The 19,051-nt window shown below is 49.0% G+C and overlaps 1 protein-coding gene across 1 annotated transcript in view; it reads left to right on the top strand.

Moving 5' to 3' along the window:
• Nucleotides 1-7,737: 7,737 nt before the first annotated feature.
• The window catches only part of ST6GALNAC3 (ST6 N-acetylgalactosaminide alpha-2,6-sialyltransferase 3), a 365,261-nt gene continuing 353,947 nt past the window's right edge, over nucleotides 7,738-19,051 (top strand). Inside the window, exon 1 of the mRNA XM_040360672.1 lies at nucleotides 7,738-7,864. Coding sequence (XP_040216606.1) covers nucleotides 7,847-7,864 — 18 coding nt within the window. The 5' untranslated portion in view covers nucleotides 7,738-7,846. The remainder of the gene's footprint in view (nucleotides 7,865-19,051) is intronic.

Below are 19,051 nucleotides of genomic sequence, written 5' to 3'. Positions count from 1 at the left end.
CTGTGGTCTAGTTACTTGTGGAACAATGACCGTGGATGAATGTTAATCGAGATTTCTCCTTCCAGTTTAACAGCTTTCAGCCCCACTGCCTGTGCCCTTGGCTGCAGTAACTCATTAAAAACTCGTCAGAGGTGAATTAACATGAGCCGCCGTTAACATTAATGTCGCTGATTAGAATATTAGCATTTTAGATCGGAACGTTCAGACGGAAGTTGGACAGCAGAAGCATATGGCACCGAAAAGATGAATGTTGGGAGACTAGTGCCTCAGTCGATTAACGGCATGATGGCACGCGGCGCCGATAAAACATTGACAGGTGTACAATAAGTCATCTCAAGCAAAGACGGACAATATGTTACATCTCTTTAAGCATTCTGCCTGAAAACTGTACGCTGTTTAATCAACCTTTCATATTATGGACATTGAAACGCCTTTCATGGTAGCAAGAGCAGCATTATTGTACAGTACGTGACAATTCGGGACACTTGCTCTGCCAGCGGAGTCTGAGGGGGAGGTTCAGATAGAGATACGACGGCGGATCATAGGCTGCAATCTCCCGCCGGCCGCTAGGTGATGCTTCGTTTTTTTACGCGACAAATATGCAAATTCCGATTTCCGCCGATTCAGAAACGAACACCCGCCCGTCGCTTTTTTTTTTACGTTGTTTGCGTTCGGCTTTTTCCAGTGTATACTTACCCCTGCTATATGCGGCGTATCCAATGTTAAGTATGGCCGTCGTTCCCGCGCCGAGTTTTGAATTTTTACGTCGTTTGCGTAAGTCGGTCGCGAATACGGATGGACGTGATTTACGTTCACGCCGAAACCAATGACGTTCTAGCGACGTCATTTGGAGCATGCGCACTGGGAAAAATCGAGGCCGGCGCAGGCACAGTACGATCGGCGCGGGGACGCGTCTGATTTAAATAATACACTCCCCCTAGCCGCGGAATTTGAATTCCGCCGGGGGAGTTAAGATCCGCCGGCGCAAGTTTCGAGGTAAGTGCTTTCTGAATACAGCACTTGCCTCAAAAAATTGCGCTGGCGGATCGTAAATAAGATAGATTACGCGGATCTAAAGATCCGCTGATCTATCTGAATCTAGCCCTAGGACTTTTGCAGTGTAAGGCCCCGTACACACGACAGAGTTTCTCGGCAGAATTCACCGAGAAACTCGGTCAAAACCCGGATTCTGCCGAGAAACTCTGTCGTCAGTACAGTTTTGGCTCGATGGAGCCGCCGAGGAGCTCGACGAGAAAATAGAGAACATGTTCTCTATTTTCTCGTTGTTCTATGGGAGAAGGCGGCCCGCCGAGCTCCTCGGCGGCTTCATCCCAGAACTCGACGAGGAACTCGACGTGCTTGGCACGTCGAGTTCCTCGGCCGTGTGTACGGGGCCTTAAAGTTGAAACACAAACTTCTACCAAGCGCTGGCAATAGCTGCAGACTTGAGTTGATGTCTTGTTTGCAGAGCCCCCTCCCCCTACACAATCGTGTTTTGCTTATTTGCTTGGGAAGCTTTGTAAAGTGTATTAATTATTCTGTGGTTCTGATTTAAAGCAAACCGTTAATCTGGCATCTCCATTGGCTGGCATGGGATGACGTAGATCCTGCACATATGTCCTAAGCATTCCCAGCTGGGTGCAATTGAATCACTCAGGCGCCGTTGCCTTGGGGGGTGATAGGCGCTGGTGTGAGATTTATGGAAACCACTTAGGCAACAGGGTTTGGTGATGGTTATGGACTCAAAGTTCGGGCTTTGGTCTGACAGGATCCACCGCAGGCAGCCATATGGTTAGACAGTGTGCTCCCAGAAAAGTATGGCAGTGGTGACAGTTGTCTGGTCGTTGGTAGGCACCACCACTGCAAATTTGGTAAAGTGGTCGATGAAGACCAGCGCATATTGATAGCCAGAGGGCATGCAAGAGATCATCAGGAAGTCCATGGCCACCCGTTCGAAAGCAGCAGATGACGCAGAATCATGTCTCCTGGTGCTTACTAGACCTCAGCGCAGCTTTCAACACAGTAGACCAAAAAAAATCTGCTCACTCATCTCACAGAAGTAGCCGGATTCGCAGACTTGGATCTGCCCTGGTTTGCATCCTTCCTAGAGAATCAATCCCAGACAGTGAAACTAGGAGCCTTCACTTCGTAAGCACATACAATTACATGCGGAGTCCCTCAAGGATCACCCCTGTGGCCCGTGCTCTTCAACATCTACCTCCGCCCACTCCTCAAAACCTTCACGTCACAGACAAAAAAGACCAATACCACGCACTAGAAAATTGCCTCTTACTGATCGACAATTGGACGACGGAGAGCTTAATGGATCCAACACAGAACTTCTCTTTCTTCACGCACATCGAAAGAAAAACTCTAGGACAACAGGCACACCAACCACCATCCTTGGACAAACCATCGCCTCAAGCGCTAAAGTCAAAAGCCTTGGCGTAATCTTTGATTCGGACATGACAATTGACGCACAAATAGGATCAGAAGTCAGCGGATCCCACCATCTTCTTCGCTTGCTACGTAGACTCATCCCCTTCATCCCGGAAGAGGACACATCAGTAGTAGTTGGAACAATCATTAACCACATCCCTACCGCGTCATTGTAAAATGACGGCGGCAGGAACCCCTCCTCGATCCGGGTGGACGTCATATGCCGTCCTGCATTCCCGGCGGCGACGCTCGTGAGCCGGCGCGGGTGCCCGGCGGCCGCGATTGCCGCCGGGTGCCCGCGATTGTCGGTAATCACGGCAGGAGTGTGGATCCGTGTGTGTAAACACACAGATCCACCTCCTGTCAGCGGTGAGGAGACCAATGTGTGTTCCCAGTACAGAGGAACACACATCGGTCTCCTCCCCTTGAGAGTCCCCTCCCCCCTACAGTTATAACACATCTTAGGGAACATATTAACCCCTTCAACACCCCCTAGTGGTTAACCCCTTCCCTGCCAGTCACATTTACACAGTAATCAATGCATATTTATAGCATTAATCGCTGTATAAATGTGAATGGTCCCAAAAACGTGTCAAAAGTGTCCGATGTGTTTGCCGCAATGTCACGGTGACAGTAAAAAAAAATCGCAAATCGCCGCCAATACTAGTAAAAAAATTAATAAAATAAAAATGCCATAAATCTATCACCTATTTTGTAGACGCTATAACTTTTGCGCAAACCAATCAATATATGATTATTGCAATTTTTTTTTACCAAAAATATGTAGAAGAATACGTATCGGCCTAAACTGAGGAAAAAAAATGTTTTTTTTAAAAAAAATTGTGATATTTATTAAATAAAAAAGTAAAAAATATTGTTTTTTTTTTTAAATTGTCGCTCTTCTTTTGTTTATAGCGCAAAAAATAAAAACCGCAGAGATGATCAAATACCACCAAAAGAAAGCTCTATTTGTGGGAACAAAATGATAAAAAAATTGTTTGGGTACAGTGTAGCACGACCGCGCAATTGTCATTCAAAGCGTGACAGTGCTGAAAGCTGAAAATTGGCTTGGGCAGGAAGGTGCGTAAGTGCCCGGTATGGAAGTGGTTAATTCTCGACTACGCAAACTCCCTCTACCTCAGACTACCAAAATACAAGATTTTGCGTCTACAAGTCGTCCAGAATACAGCAGCCAGACTGATAACAGGAAAAAAAAACTGGGAATCTATCACCCTTTCCCTGAGGTCCTTTCATTGGCTAACCGTAAAGGATCGGGACACATTCAAGACCCCCTGCCTCACTCACAAATGCACACAAGGAAAAGTCCCGCAATACCTATGCGAGGAAATAAAACACTACAACCCTGGTCGCGCCCTTCGGTCGACGAACCAAAACCTGCTCTGCATCCCCAAGACCCGCTACAAATCTAAAGGAGAACGAAGGTTTGCAGTTCAAGGGCCACGGCTGTGGAACGCGCTACCAACGATCATCCGCATGGAAGAAAACCATAGCGCCTTCTGGAAAAAATTTAAGACCCACCTCTTCTGAAAGGATCAGAACGACTCTGGATGCAAAGCGCCTTGAGGCAATTTAGTTCACATTTGCAGCACTATACAAGTTCTCACTCACTCACTAAGACGTTATTGGCCAGTTCTTCCACTAGCTGGGCCAGAACCAGATACAGGGGCGCTGGCACTCTCCAATCTCTCCTCCCACTCTACCAAGGTAATTTTAGAGCCATTGAACGTCAGTATATGGGCCAAGGCCGATCCTAACTGAGCCATGCCTTCCCATCAGTACAGGCACCCCTCTCCAGCAGTACAGACCCCTTCTCTCCTCAACAGTACAGACCCCTTTTCACCCCACCATTACAAAATTCCCAAATCCCCCTCCAGTACAGAGCCCCTCCCTCCCTACCAGTAAAGACCAATCCCTCCAGTACACAGCCCCTCCCAATTTGATTGCACAGCATCCCCTTTAGCACAGACCCCTCCTTTCAGTACAGAGCCCCCCTCTAGTACAGACCTCATCCCTCCCCACCAGTACAGACCCCCCACCTGTGCACCAGTACAGGCCCTCCCCCTCCAGGAAAAATAATCTCTCCAGTACAGAGCCTGTACTGGTGGGGGGGAGGGGGTCTGTACTGGAGGGGGCAGTCTGTAATAGTGGAGGGTCTGTTCTGTTTTTTAAGGGATATCTGTACTGGTGGGTAAGGATGAGCCGAACACCCCCCTGTTCGGTTCGCATCAGAACTTGCGAACACACCAAATGTTCGTGTGAACTTTAGAACCCCGTTAAAGTCTATGGGACTCGAACATATGACATCTAAAGTGTTAATTTTAAAGGCTAATATGCAAGTTATTGTCCTAAAAAGTGTTTGGGGACCTGGGTCCTGTCCCAGGAAACGTATCAATGCAAATTTTTTTTTAAAAACGGCCGTTTTTTCAGGAGCAGTGAATTTAATAATGCTAAAAGTGAAACAATAAAAGTGTAATATTACTTTAAATTTCGTACCTGGGGGGGGGGGGTGTGTAAAGTCAGCATGAGAAAAAGCGCATGTTTCCCGTACATAGAACTGTCCCTGCACAAAGTGTCATTTCTGAAAGAAAAAAAGGCATTTAAAACTGGCTTTGCGGCTCTAATGAATTGTCGGCTCTGGCAATTCAGAGATGATTCATTAATAAAAAATTAAAAAAAAGCGTGGGGGTCCCCCCAAATTCCATTAACAGGCCCTTCAGATCTGATATGGATATTAAGGGAAACCCCGCCGTCAATTTAAAAAAAAAATGACGTGGGGTTCCCCCCAAATATCCATACCAGACCCTTCAGGTCTGGTGTGGATTTTAAGGGGAACTCCACCCCAAATTTAAAAAAAAAATGGCGTGGAGTTCCCCCAAAAATCCACACCAGACCCCTTATCCGAGCACGTTAACCTGGCCGGCCGCAGAAAAGAGGGGGGGACAGAGTGCGGCCCCCCCCTCTCCTGAACCGCACCAGGCCACATGCCCTCAACATGGGGAGAATGTCCCCATGTTGATGGGAACAAGGGCCTCATCCCCACAACCCTTGCCCGGTGGTTGTGGGGGTCTGCGGGCGGGGGGCTTATCAGAATCTGGAAGACCCCTTTAACAAAGGGGACCCCCAGATCCTGGCCCCCCCTATGTGAATTGGTAATGGGGTACACTGTACCTCTACCATTTCACGAAGGAAGTGTAAATAGTTAAAAAAAAATACACACAGACACCGTAGAAAAAATTCCTTTATTAATAAAAAAAAAAAATCCAGCGGTGGTAATCCACTGTCGATGCGGCTCCCTGCTCCAACGTTGCCTTCTATCCAGCGACGGATGATCTCTCCAGCGACGGGTGATCAGCGGTCCGGTCCAGCGATGAGAAGATCCATCCGTCCAGAGCGCAGCAGGCGAGCTCCACTCTCCGCTGGACACAGCCCAGCGAAATGACGCGCTGGAGCTTTGTCATTACTTATATAGGGGAAGCGGCCACCCGTCACGTGACCCCGCCCCCTCTGACGCACCCTCGTACGTCACTGGGAAAGACTAGGTCTTTCCCAGTGACGTAAGAGGGTGCATCAGAGGGGGCGGGGTCACGTGACGGGTGGCCGCTTCCCCTATATAAGTAATGTCAAAGCTCCAGCGCGTCAGGCATCAGGCATGTGGCCTGGTGCGGTTCAGGAGAGGGGGGGCCACACTCTGTCCCCCCTCTTTTCTGGAGCTCGCCTGCTGCACTCTGGACGGATGGATCTTCTCATCTCATTTGTCTGTGTGTATTTTTTTTTAACTATTTACACTTCCTTTGTGAAATGGTAGAGGTACAGTGTACCCCATTACCAATTCACATAGGAAGAGGGCCAGGATCTAGGGGTCCCCTTTGTTAAAGGGGTCTTCCAGATTCTGATAAGCCCCCCGCCCGCAGACCCCCACAACCACCGGGCAAGGGTTGTGGGGATGAGGCCCTTGTCCCCATCAACATGGTCCTACACCCCATATATAGGACGGGAGGTCTCCGGTGTATACGGGGTGTAGGACGGGAAGTCTCCGGTGTATATGGGGTGTAGGACGGGAGGTCTCCGGTGTATACGGGGTGTAGAACGGGAGGTCTTCGGTGTATACGGGGTGTAGGACGGGAGGTCTCCGGTGTATACGGGGTGTAGGACGAGAGGTCTCCGGTGTATATGGGGTGTAGGACGGGAGGTCTCCGGTATATACGAGGTGTAGGGCGGGAGGTCTCCGGTATATACGAGGTGTAGGACGGGAGGTCTCCGGTATATACGGGGTGTAGGATGGGAGGTCTCCGGTGTATACGGGGTGTAGGACGGGAAGTCTCCGGTATATATGGGGTGTAGGACGGGAGGTCTCCGGTATATATGGGGTGTAGGACGGGAGGTCTCCGGTGTATACGGGGTGAAGGACGGGAGGTCTCCGGTGTATACGGGGTGTAGGATGGGAGGACTCCGGTATATACGGGGTGTAGGACGGGAGGTCTCCGGTGTATACGGGGTGTAGGACGGGAGGTCTCCGGTGTATACGGGGTGTAGGACGGGAGGTCTCCGGTGTATACGGGGTGTAGGACGGGAGGTCTCCGGTATATACGGGGTGTAGGACGGGAGGTCTCCGGTATATACGGGGTGTAGGACGGGAGGTCTCCGGTGTATACGGGGTGTAGGACGGGAGGTCTCCGGTATATACGGGGTGTAGGACGGGAGGTCTCTGGTAATAATCCTCAATATACCGGAGAGCAGTCTCTGTACCGGGCTGGGAGGTATATATCTCTGGTATAGGGGAGTATATACCGGAGTGAAGAGCGGGCACAGGCTCCGGTATAGCGGGTGTATAGGAGGAGGGGAGGACGGTCAGACTCCGGTATAGCGGGTGTATAGGAGGAGGAGAGGACCGACAGACTCCGCTATAGCGGGTGTATAATAGTGGAGGGGAGGACGGATAGGCTCCGGTATAGCGGGTGTATAGGAGGAGGGGGGGACGGACAGACTCCGGTATAGCGGGTGTATAGGAGGAGGGGAGGACGGACAGACTCCGCTATAGCGGGTGTATAATAGTGGAGGGGAGGACGGACAGACTCCGGTATAGCGGGTGTATAAGAGGAGGGGAGGAGGTCTCGGTACCGGGGAAGGGAAGGACAGTTCTACTCGGTGCTCTATTGTCGGCGCTCCGCCCCCTCGCCGTACCCCGGGGGTCTGGGGGGTGACATTGGGGGGATGGGCTGGCGGCGGTTCGGGCGGAGAAGATGCTGAGACCCCCCAGCCGGAGCCCCATGTGACCGGGGAGGTGTCTGGCTGGCTGGCCGGGGAGGGAGGGGGGTGAGGCGGCCTCTGCTGCTCGGATGGCCGCAGTGTGAGCGGAGGATCTGCACCGAGGAGGATCGGCGGGGACATGGCCGGGATCCTGAAGGTAAGAGACCACCGGCCGATCCACTAATACTGACCGAGACATCCGCCAATCAGGGAGACTGAGGAGGAAAGCTGAGTGACAGCTGACTGAGAGATGGGAGTGACAACTGAGGAGGAAAGCTGAGCAAAAGCCAAGTGACAGTGACAGAGTGTGAGATCTGATTGGCAATTGAGTGTGAGATCGGAGTGACAGTTGAGTGTGAGATCGGAGTGACAGTTGAGTGTGAGATCGGAGTGACTTGGAGTGGCAGTTGAGTGTGAGATCGGAGTGACAGTTGAGTGTGAGATCGGAGTGACAGTTGAGTGTGAGTTTGGAGTGACAGTTGAGTGTGAGATCGGAGTGACAGTTGAGTGTGAGATCGGAGTGACAGTTGAGTGTGAGATCGGAGTGACTTGGAGTGGCAGTTGAGTGTGAGATCGGAGTGACTCGGAGTGGCAGTTGAGTGTGAGATCGGAGTGACAGTTGAGTGTGAGATCGGAGTGACAGTTGAGTGTGAGATCGGAGTGACAGTTGAGTGTGAGATCGGAGTGACAGTTGAGTGTGAGATCGGAGTGACTTGGAGTGACAGTTGAGTGTGAGATCGGAGTGACTTGGAGTGACAGTTGAGTGTGAGATCGGAGTGACAGTTGAGTGTGAGATCGGAGTGACAGTTGAGTGTGAGATCGGAGTGACTTGGAGTGACAGTTGAGTGTGAGATCGGAGTGACTTGGAGTGACAGTTGAGTGTGAGATCGGAGTGACAGTTGAGTGTGAGATCGGAGTGACAGTTGAGTGTGAGATCGGAGTGACAGTTGAGTGTGAGATCGGAGCGACACGGCCTATCAGGTGTGAGATATTCTGTACAGACTTATGCTGGTTATACACTATATGCGAAATCGCCCAAAATTCGATCATTCAGACAGTTCGTTCTTCGGACAGTTATTGGGCACAAAATCGATAATCGTCGGGACGTTTTTGACCCGAAAAAACGATGGACAAGTTTGGAATTTTCTGCCAAACAAACAATAAATTAAAAGGTTGATGTGTTTCCCGTCTGTACCGGGTATATGTAAAAAAAAAAAAGTTTATTTATTTATGTCCTCTGAAGGATTTATCGGTCATTACACGATGGCGCCATCGTTTGCGCTCACGGCCGAATGTTAGTTTTTCGAAAAATGGGTTTGGGCGATTTTTCGTATAGTGTATGGCCGGTGACTTGTCCTTATTGTTCCCCTAACAGGGAAGTTCCTTCAGGGAAATCTCCGAACCTCGCGCGCCATCCAGGCTCATTCCTTAACATCCCAGTGGATTGGAGGATGTTAAAAAAAAGAGCCAGGAGGCCTAGCGAGCGGAGTGGCCACTTACCTCGAAATCCCCTGGATGCCGGTCGCCGTTCGGAGATTTCCGTCAGCAAGTTTGCGCCTGCGCAGTCCTTGAAGGAACTTTCCCGATAGCTGGAACCATCTCAGCACATCAGCTTGCACATGCGCTGGAACTTCCACGATAGCTGGAACCAGCACGGCAGATAACCGGCAGGACATTGTGCCAAGCTGGATCCAGTATTTGATACAAATAATTGTAATAAAAGGAATGACGCTACAATGTATTTCTCCAAGAAGTTTTTCATATCACATCACCCATTCCTTTCCTTTAGGCCGCATTCACACCTGAGCGTAGGTCGTTTGGTTGTTTTTTCCGGCGTTTTGTCGCGCGTATTCATGCTTATTTGCGCGTTTGCATACAGCGTCGTCCGACGTTTTTGTACTTCGACGTTTTTTATTTTAGCCAATAGGAAAAATGCTCATCTCTTTCATCACTTGTTGCTATGTTTGTAGATTGTTTCTATCTTCTTCCTGGGTGAATATTCTATTTCACAGAACAGATTAAAGCGACAAAACGCCCGTAGAAACGCTAGTTGTCGCGCTGGACGCTTGAATCGAGCGTTTCCATTAGTTTCTATGGGAATACAAACGTTCAAAAACGCCCAAATCCGCCCAATTCGAGCGACAAAAAAGGGTCCGGAACTTGTTTGAGCGTCAGGCGTTTTGGAGTGGAGATGTGAACCATCTCCATAGAGAATAATGTATTTTTTTTCCCCTCTAGCGTTTTTGAGCGTCGCGATTCAGGCGACAAAACAAGGCTAAAAACGACGCGTTTTGACGCCGCAAATCGCAGGACAAAACACCTATTTTATGTCGCCGCAATACACCGCAAATCACCTTAGGCTGCATTCACACCTTTGCGTAGGTGATTTGCGGCGTATTGCGGCGACATAAAATAGGCATTTTGTCCCGCGATTTGCGGCGCCAAAACGCGTCGTTTTTAGCCTTGTTTTTTGCTGGAGGGGTGATTTTAACATTGTCGGCTATGCCCGAACGCCGAAGCCGCCCGAAAAAAAGGGTCCGGGACTTGTTTTGAGCTTCAGGCGTTTCGGCGTTCGGCGTGGAGATGTGAACCATCTCCATTGCCGACAATGTAAAATCACCCCTCCAGCGTATTGCAGGCTGTAATAGCGGCGGGCGTCTGGCGTGAAAACGCCTAGGTGTGAATGCAGCCTTAGACTGAGGCTGCATTCACACCTGAGCGTTTTGTCGCCTGAAGCGCGACACTCAAAAACGCTGGAGGGGAAAAAATCCATTATTCCCTATGGACATGGTTCACATCTCCACTCCAAAACGCCTGACGCCGAACGCCTGAAGCTCAAACAAGTTCTGGACCCTTTTTTGTCGTGCAAATCGTGTGGATTTGGGCGTTTTTGAACGTTTGTATTCCCATAGAAACTAATTCCCATAGAAACTAATAGAAACGCTCGATTCAAGCGTCTAGCGTGACAACTAGCGTTTCTACGGGCGTTTTGTCGCTTTAATCTGTTCTGTGAAATAGAACGTTTCACCCAGGCAGAAGATAAAAAAAATCTACCAACATAGCAACAAGTGATGAAAAGATGATCATTTTTCCTATTGGCTAAAATAAAAAACAACGAAGTTCAAAAACGTCGGACAACGTTGTATGCAAACGCGCAAATACGTGTGAATACGCGCGGCAAAACGCCAGAAAAAACAACCGAAAACGCTACGCTCAGGTGTGAATGCAGCCTGAATGTCTGGACTGGAGAGGGATGGCGGGTGTAGAATCAGATTTGGACGGACAGATATATGGAACAGGTATGAAAGCCATGTGAGTTTGACAGCCGAGAGTGAGGTTGGAGTGACAGCCGAGAGTGAGATTGGAGTGACAGCCGAGAGTGAGATTGGAGTGACAGCTGAGAGTGAGATTGGAGTGACAGCCGAGAGTGAGATTGGAGTGACAGCCGAGAGTGAGATTGGAGTGACAGCTGAGAGTGAGATTGGAGTGACAGCTGAGAGTGAGATTGGAGTGACAGCCGAGAGTGAGATTGGAGTGACAGCCGAGAGTGAGATTGGAGTGACAGCCGAGAGTGAGATTGGAGTGACAGCTGAGGATGAGATTGGAGTGACAGCCAAGAGTGAGATTGGAGTGACAGCTGAGGATGAGATTGGAGTGACAGCTGAGAGTGAGATTGGAGTGACAGCTGAGAGTGAGATTGGAGTGACAGCCGAGAGTGAGATTGGAGTGACAGCCGAGAATGAGATTGGAGTGACAGCCGAGAGTGAGTTTGGAGTGACAGCCGAGAGTGAGATTGGAGTGACAGCTGAGAGTGAGATTGGAGTGACAGCTGAGAGTGAGATTGGAGTGACAGCCAAGAGTGAGATTGGAGTGACAGCTGAGGATGAGATTGGAGTGACAGCCAAGAGTGAGATTGGAGTGACAGCTGAGAGTGAGATTGGAGTGACAGCTGAGAGTGAGATTGGAGTGACAGCTGAGAGTGAGATTGGAGTGACAGCCGAGAGTGAGATTGGAGTGACAGCCGAGAATGAGATTGGAGTGACAGCCGAGAGTGAGTTTGGAGTGACAGCCGAGAGTGAGATTGGAGTGACAGCCGAGAGTGAGATTGGAGTGACAGCCGAGAGTGAGATTGGAGTGACAGCCGAGAGTGAGATTGGAGTGACAGCCGAGAGTGAGATTGGAGTGACAGCTGAGAGTGAGATTGGAGTGACAGCTGAGAGTGAGATTGGAGTGACAGCTGAGGATGAGATTGGAGTGACAGCCAAGAGTAAGATTGGAGTGACAGCCGAGAGTGAGATTGGAGTGACAGCCGAGAGTGAGATTGGGGTGACAGCCGAGAGTGAGATTGGGGTGACACGATCGGATAATCCGACATCACACATTTGTTGTCAGAAAAATGTAAAGCACGCTATCCCCCATCTGTCCGTGGAAAATCCGACAACAATTGTCGGATGGAGCGTACAAACGGTCGGATTTTCCGACAACAGCCTGTCATTACACAATTCCCGTCGGATAATCCGATCGTGTGTACGAGGCTTTACCTTGTTTATGAAGATCTCTGATCCATGGCGGATACATTAGCGGGGGAGGTTCACTGATCCTGAGTGATGTAATCGTCTTCATTCCGCTTTGTATTGTTCTCTCTGTTTTCACTTTATGTTCCTCAACCAAACCTGATTCGTGTTCTGTAACGTCGCAACCTACAAAGTGCGTACATCTAGGGTGAAAACACATTTATTAATAATCTCGCCTTTTCCGTTAACACGAAATATCGTTGTTATGGCAGCAGCTATCTGCTATATCCCCGCTATTTAGAAAAAAACAGCCGGCAGTCCTCTTTCATGTTAAAGTGGTCTCAGCGGCAGATTCGCCGCGGGATCACTTTTATCAGGGGCGGGACCCCTCCAGCCGAACTCTGGTTGTTTCCGCCGGTGTTCTGTCATAAGTTCCAACTTATCAAATTCTCCAATCGAGTGTACTGCACATGCGCGTGCACGTCCACGAGAACGTCTTAGCGCTTCACGTCATCTTCCTATCAAAAACACCAACTCCACACTGCGCCTGCGCGGCCTTTCATTAACACACGATAATCCCCTGAATAGATCATATACACCAACTTCACTCGCCACCGCACTTATCGTGTGTTAATGAAAGGCCGCACAGGCGCAGTGTGGAGTTGGTGTTTTTGATAGGAAGACGACGTGAAGCACTAAGGCCGGGTACACACGAGAGGATTTATCCGCGGAAACGGTCCGGGGGATTTTGATCTCATGGTTGTACTAACCATGAGATCAAAATCCCTGCGGAATTCCGTCCGCGGTGACGTGTCGCGCCGTCGCCGCGATGATGACGCGGCGACGTGCGCGACGCTGTCATATAAGGAATTCCATGCATGCGTCGAATCATTACGACGCATGCGGGGGATGGAATCGGACGGATTGATCCGGTGAGTCTGTACAGACCAGCGGATCAATCCGTTGGACTGGATTCCAGCGGATCGATTTTTTAGCATGTCAAGAAATTTTGATCCGCTGGAAATCCATCCCCGGGGACAAAAATCCGCGGAAACAGATCCGCTGGATCGTACACACCAGGGGATCTATCCGCTGGAGCCGGTCCGCGGATCAATTCCAGCGGATCGATCCTCTCGTGTGTACGGGGCCTTAGGCCCCATACACACGAGAGGATTTATCCGCGGATACGGTCCAGAGGATTTGCGCGGATTTCCATCCGATGGAGTGTACTCACCATCGAATCGAAATCCGCGCCGAAATCCTCTGGTGATGACGTGTCGTGCCGTCGCCGCGATGATGACGCGGCGATGTGCGCGACGCAGTCATATAAGGAATTCCACGCATGCGTCGAATCATTACGACGCATGCGGGGGATCCCTTTGGACTGATGGATCCGGTGAGTCTGTACAGACCAGCGGATCAATCCGTTGGGATGGATTCCAGCGGATAGATTTGAAGACATGTCTTCAAATATTTATCTGCTGGAAATCCATCGCATGGGAGAAAAATCCGCGGAAACAGATCCGCTGGATTGTACACACCATAGAATCTATCCGCTGAAACCCATTTGCTGGGATTTTTCAGCGGATGGATTCTATCGTGTGTATGGGGCCTAAGAGTGAGAGCAATAATTCTAGCCCTAGACCTCCTCTGTAACTGATAACTGGTAACCTGTAGAACACCGCCAATGGGGATTTTTAGGTGTCAAAGTTTGTCGCCATTCCACGAGCGGATGCAATTTTGAAGCGTGAAATGTTGGGTATCAATTTATTTGGCGTAACATTATCTTTTACAATATAAAAAAAAATTGGGCTAACTTTACTGTTGTCTTATTAAATTTAAAAAAAGTGTATTTTTTCCCCAAAAAAGACCGATTCGCAAATACGGTGTGACAGAAAGTATTGCAACGACCGCCATTTTATTCTCTAGGGTGTTAGAATAAAAAATAAATATAATGTTTGGGGGTTCTAAGTAATTTTCTAGCAAAAGAAAAAATATTTTAACTTGTAAACAACAAATCTCAAAAAGAGGCTCGGTCCTTAAAGGGGTTGAAAAGGTAATTTTTGTATTTTCTAAATAGGTTCCTTTAACTACTTCAGCCCCGGACCAAGGGCGTCCCTTGCTTTAGCCATCCGCCCCTTACACAGTATATTACGTATACACCCGCCCCTTGCAGAGTGGAGCGAGCAGCGCTCATTGTGCATGCGCCGTGCACAGAGGAGTCACATCTGTGTTCATCTTCGGGTATTTTCAGAGGTCTGTTATGCTCTGTACTGCGCATGTGCGGCGCCATGCGCCGTACAGAGCAGGCATTATCCGCCGGGGGACAATTCTCGGCAGGACACCGGCTCCCAACTTTCTGCAGCTGGTGCTTAGAATTCGTGAAGGTTCGTCCAGGCCTGGCCCTGACCATGCTGCCTGTTCAGAGGTTATTATTATTATACAGGATTTACAGTGCCTTGAAAAAGTATTCATACCCCATGAAATTTTCCAAATTTTTTCATGTTACAACCCCAAGTTTGTATGTATTTTATTGGGATGTTATGTGATGGACCAACATAAAGTGGCACCTAATTGTGAAGTGACGATTCAATACAGGAGGAATCAGAGGTTGTAGGGGAGCAGCATGTGGCCAGTCCTGATACATCCCTAGGGCTAGATTCAGATAGATTAGCAGATCTTTAGATCCGCGTAATCTATCTGATTTACGATCCGCCGGCGCAAATTTGCGAGGCTAGTGCAGTATTCAGAAAGCACTTACCTCGAAACTTGCGCCAGCAGATCGAGGTAAGGGGGAGTGTATTATTTAAATCATGCGCGTCCCCGCGGCGATCGTACTGCGCATGCCCCGGCCGCGATTTTTCCCAGTGCGCATGCTCCAAATGACGTCGCTAGGACGTCATTGGTTTCGACTTAAATTACGTCCGGCCGTATTCGCGAACGACTGACGCAATCGACGTAAAAAATTCAAAACTCGGCGCGGGAGTGACGGCCATACTTAACATGGGATACGCCGCACTTACCCCTGCTATAGCAGGGGTAACTTTCCGCCGGAAAAAGCCGAACGCAAACGACGTAAAAAAAAAAAAAAGAGCGGGCGTTCGTTTCTGAATCGGCAGATCTCCTCATTTGCATATTCGTCGCGTATACAAATGGAAGCGCCACCTAGCGGCCGGCGGGAGATTGCAGCCTAAGATCCGACGGTGTAAGTCACTTACACCTGGCGGATCTAAGGGAGATCTATGCGTAACTGATTCTTATGAATCAGTCGCATAGATCCGACCGTCGGATCTCAGAGATACGACGGCGTATCAGGAGATACGCCGTCGTATCTCTTTGTGAATCTCCCCCCTACAGTCCAAGCAGAATGCAGTAACACTACGCGCTTCTTGCTAAGGATTGCAATGTGCTCACTGACGTGCTGCCTGGCAGGCGGCTGGTTCCAATCAGCGATGGGGATGTGTTCTTTCACAGCTGGAGAGTGTACTGTGAAACCACAGCACGGTCCTGGCCTTCACATGTGCACAGCTTCCATCTCAACCCACACGGGAACTCCATGGGGCTCACTGTTAACACTTTCTTCTCTCTGCGGTTTAAAATGAAGTTCCAGCTTTACACCTTGCAAAATAAAAACAGACACTTCCACATTTTCATGCAAAGCATTAATGATGTTCTTTAAAGGGGTTGTAAAGGTACAATTGTTTTCCCTAAATAGCTTCCTTTACCTCAGTGCAGTCCTCCTTCACTTACCTCATCCTTCCATTTTGCTTTTAAATGTCCTTATTTCTTCTGAGAAATCCTCACTTCCTGTTCTTCTGTCTGTAACTCTACACAGTAATGTGAGGCTTTCTCCCTGGTGTGGAGTGTCGTGTTCCCCCCCTCTCTTGGTCTACAGGAGAGTCAGGACGCCCACTAACACACAGCTTCTTTCTCTATCTGCAACGTGGAGAGAGTCATGGAGACATAGGGGGCTTGTAATCCTCCTTGCAAAAGCAATAAAGGTGGAACAAAAAAAGCGTAGAAAAACTAAATTATAAAAAATAAATAAAAATAATAAAAAATAAATGTCTGCCTTTATTTTGTTAAAGGGGTTGTAAAGGTTCGTTTTTTATTTTCTAAATAGGTTCCTTTAAAGGGGTTGTAAAGGATTTTTTCCCCCCCTAAATAGCTTCCTTTACCTTAGTGCAGTCCTCCTTCACTTACCTCATCCTTCCATTTTGCTTTTAAATGTCCTTATTTCTTCTGAGAAATCCTCACTTCCTGTTCTTCTGTCTGTAACTCCACACAGTAATTCGAGGCTTTCTTCCTGGTTCCCCAGGACCAGCGCTGACAGCGCTCCGGTCCTGAGGAGCTGCGGGCAGGAGTTTTTAGGCGAGGTCGTGGCTTCGGTCTAGTCCGCGAGGCCGGATGCCGTGGACTAGGCCGAAGCCATGGCCTCGCCTAAAAACTCCTGCCTGCCGTTCCCCAGGACCGGCGCTGACACCGCACCAGTCCTGAGGAGCTGCGGGCAGGAGTTTTTCGGCGAGGTCGTGGCTTCGGCCTAGTCCGCGGGGCTGGACACGCAGACTAGGCCGAAGCCGAGGCCTCGCTAAAAACTCCTGCCGGCTGCTCCTCAGACCAGCGCTGACATCGCTCTGGTCCTGAGGAGCTGCGGGCAGGAGTTTTTAGGCCGAAGCCGAGGCCGAGGCCTCGCTAAAAACTCCTGCCCGCAGCTCCTCAGGACCGGCGCGGTGTCCATTAAAAAAAAAAAAGCCCAAGTAGGTAAGTGGTTAAGCATGTAGCGACGTAAGCCCACATATGGGGGTATTCATTACTACGATCTTCTATACGTGGCAGCTGTCTATCCTGAGAGCAGAAATATACCTGCAGGTCTCACACATCCGCAGGCTTGAGGCCTATAGAAACTGCTGGTGTTATGAAAACTCGGATCGTGTTTAAAAATGATTTCTTCATGGCCTGTGAATGTATTGGGGTATCTGGAAGACATATTAAGGGGGACAGGCCCTCCGTAGCTTGTGCAGCTGTATTGGCACGCAGTCAAAGCGCAGGATGTCTGTCTGGCAGACAGGAAATGGGGCAGTGTGGAATTCCAGAGTCACCGATTCTGCAAAGGTCACATAGCAGGCTGGTGTCTCTGTGCTGCTGCCGGCAACATCTGTTTGTGCTACACACAGCTCCTGATCTTCCTGTACACCGTCCTCAGGCTGGACCCCAGGGACCTCCAAAGTGACCTCTGTGCCTCTCCTTGCCTCACCATATGTTAGCCGTCCACCCAAACCCTTGTTTCCGGTTGTCATAACAAAGGAATAAGCGTTTCTTAAAAAGAAACAATCATTTTCTTTCACTATTACTGCAAATTCAATCGTGGGCAGTGTAACATGCACTATTGCCAAAAGTATTGGGACGCCTGCCTTTACATGCACATGAACTTTAACCACTTGCTTACTGGGCACATATACCCCCTTCCTGCCCAGGCAAAATTTCAGCTTCCGGCACTGCGTCGCTTTAACTGACAATTGCGCGGTCGTGCGACGTGGCTCCCAAACAAAATTGACGTCCTTTTTTCCCCCACAAACTTTTGGTGGTATTTGATCACCTCTGCGTTTTTTATTTTTTGTGCTATAAACAAAAAAAGAGCGACAACTTTGAAAAAAAACACAATGGGCTAGATTCAGTAACACTTACGACGGGCATATCAAAAGACACGCCGTCGTAAGTCTGAATCCGCGCCGTCGCAACTTTAAGCGTATGTTTAAACTGAGATACGCTTAAATGTTGCTAAAATACGACCGGCGTAAGTCTCCTACGCTGTCGTATCTTAACTGCATATTTACGCTGGCCGCTAGGGGCGTGTACGCTGATTTACGCCTAGAATATGTAAATCAGCTAGATACGCCTATTCACGAACGTACGCCCGGCCGTCGCAGTACAGATACTCCGTTTACGTAACGCTTATTGTGGCGTAAAGTTACCCCTGCTATATGAGGTGCAGCCAATGTTAAGTATGGACGTCGGGAACGCGTAAAATTTTCCGTCGATTACGTCGTTTGCGTAAGTCGTTCGCGAATAGGGCTGGGCGTCATTTACGTTCACGTCGAAAGCATTGGCTTTTTGTGGGTTAATTTGGAGCATGCGCACCGGGATACTTTCACGGACGGCGCATGCGCCGTCCGTAAAAAGCGTCAATTACGCTGGGTCACAATAAATTTACATAACACACGCCCACATCTTCCACATTTGAATTAGGCGGGCTTACGCCGGCCTATTTACGCTACGCCGCCGCAACTTTGCTTTGTGAATACTGCACTTGCCTGTCAAAGTTGCGGAGGCGTAACGTAAATAGGATACGTTACGCCCGCACAAAGATGCGCTCTCCTACGTGAATCTACCCCAATATTTCTTACTTTTTGCTATAATAAATATCCCAATTGAAAAAAAAAAAAAGTTTATTTTTTCCCTCAGTTTAGGCCGATACGTATTCTTCTAAATTTTTTTGGTAAAAAAAATAAATAAATAGCAATAAGCGTATAGTGACTGGTTTGCGCAAAAGTTATAGCGCCTACAAAATAGGGGACATAATTATGATTTATTTTATTTTTTTACTAGTAATGGCGGCGATCTGCGATTTTTATTGGGACTGCGGCATTATGGCGGACGCATCGGACACATTTTTGGGACCATTCACATTTTTTTACAGCGATCCCTGCTATAAATATGCACTGATTACTGTATAAATGCGACTGGCAGGGAAGGGGTTAAACACTAGGGGCCAGATTCAGATAGGTGAGCGGATCTTTAGATCCGCGTAACCTATCTAATTTACGTTACAC

Source organism: Rana temporaria, chromosome 7 (genome assembly GCF_905171775.1).
Source record: "Rana temporaria chromosome 7, aRanTem1.1, whole genome shotgun sequence".
In the NCBI taxonomy this organism is placed as follows: domain Eukaryota; kingdom Metazoa; phylum Chordata; class Amphibia; order Anura; family Ranidae; genus Rana; species Rana temporaria.
Note: the sequence above shows the minus strand (reverse complement) of the source record. Positions and strands in the feature narration are given on the sequence as shown.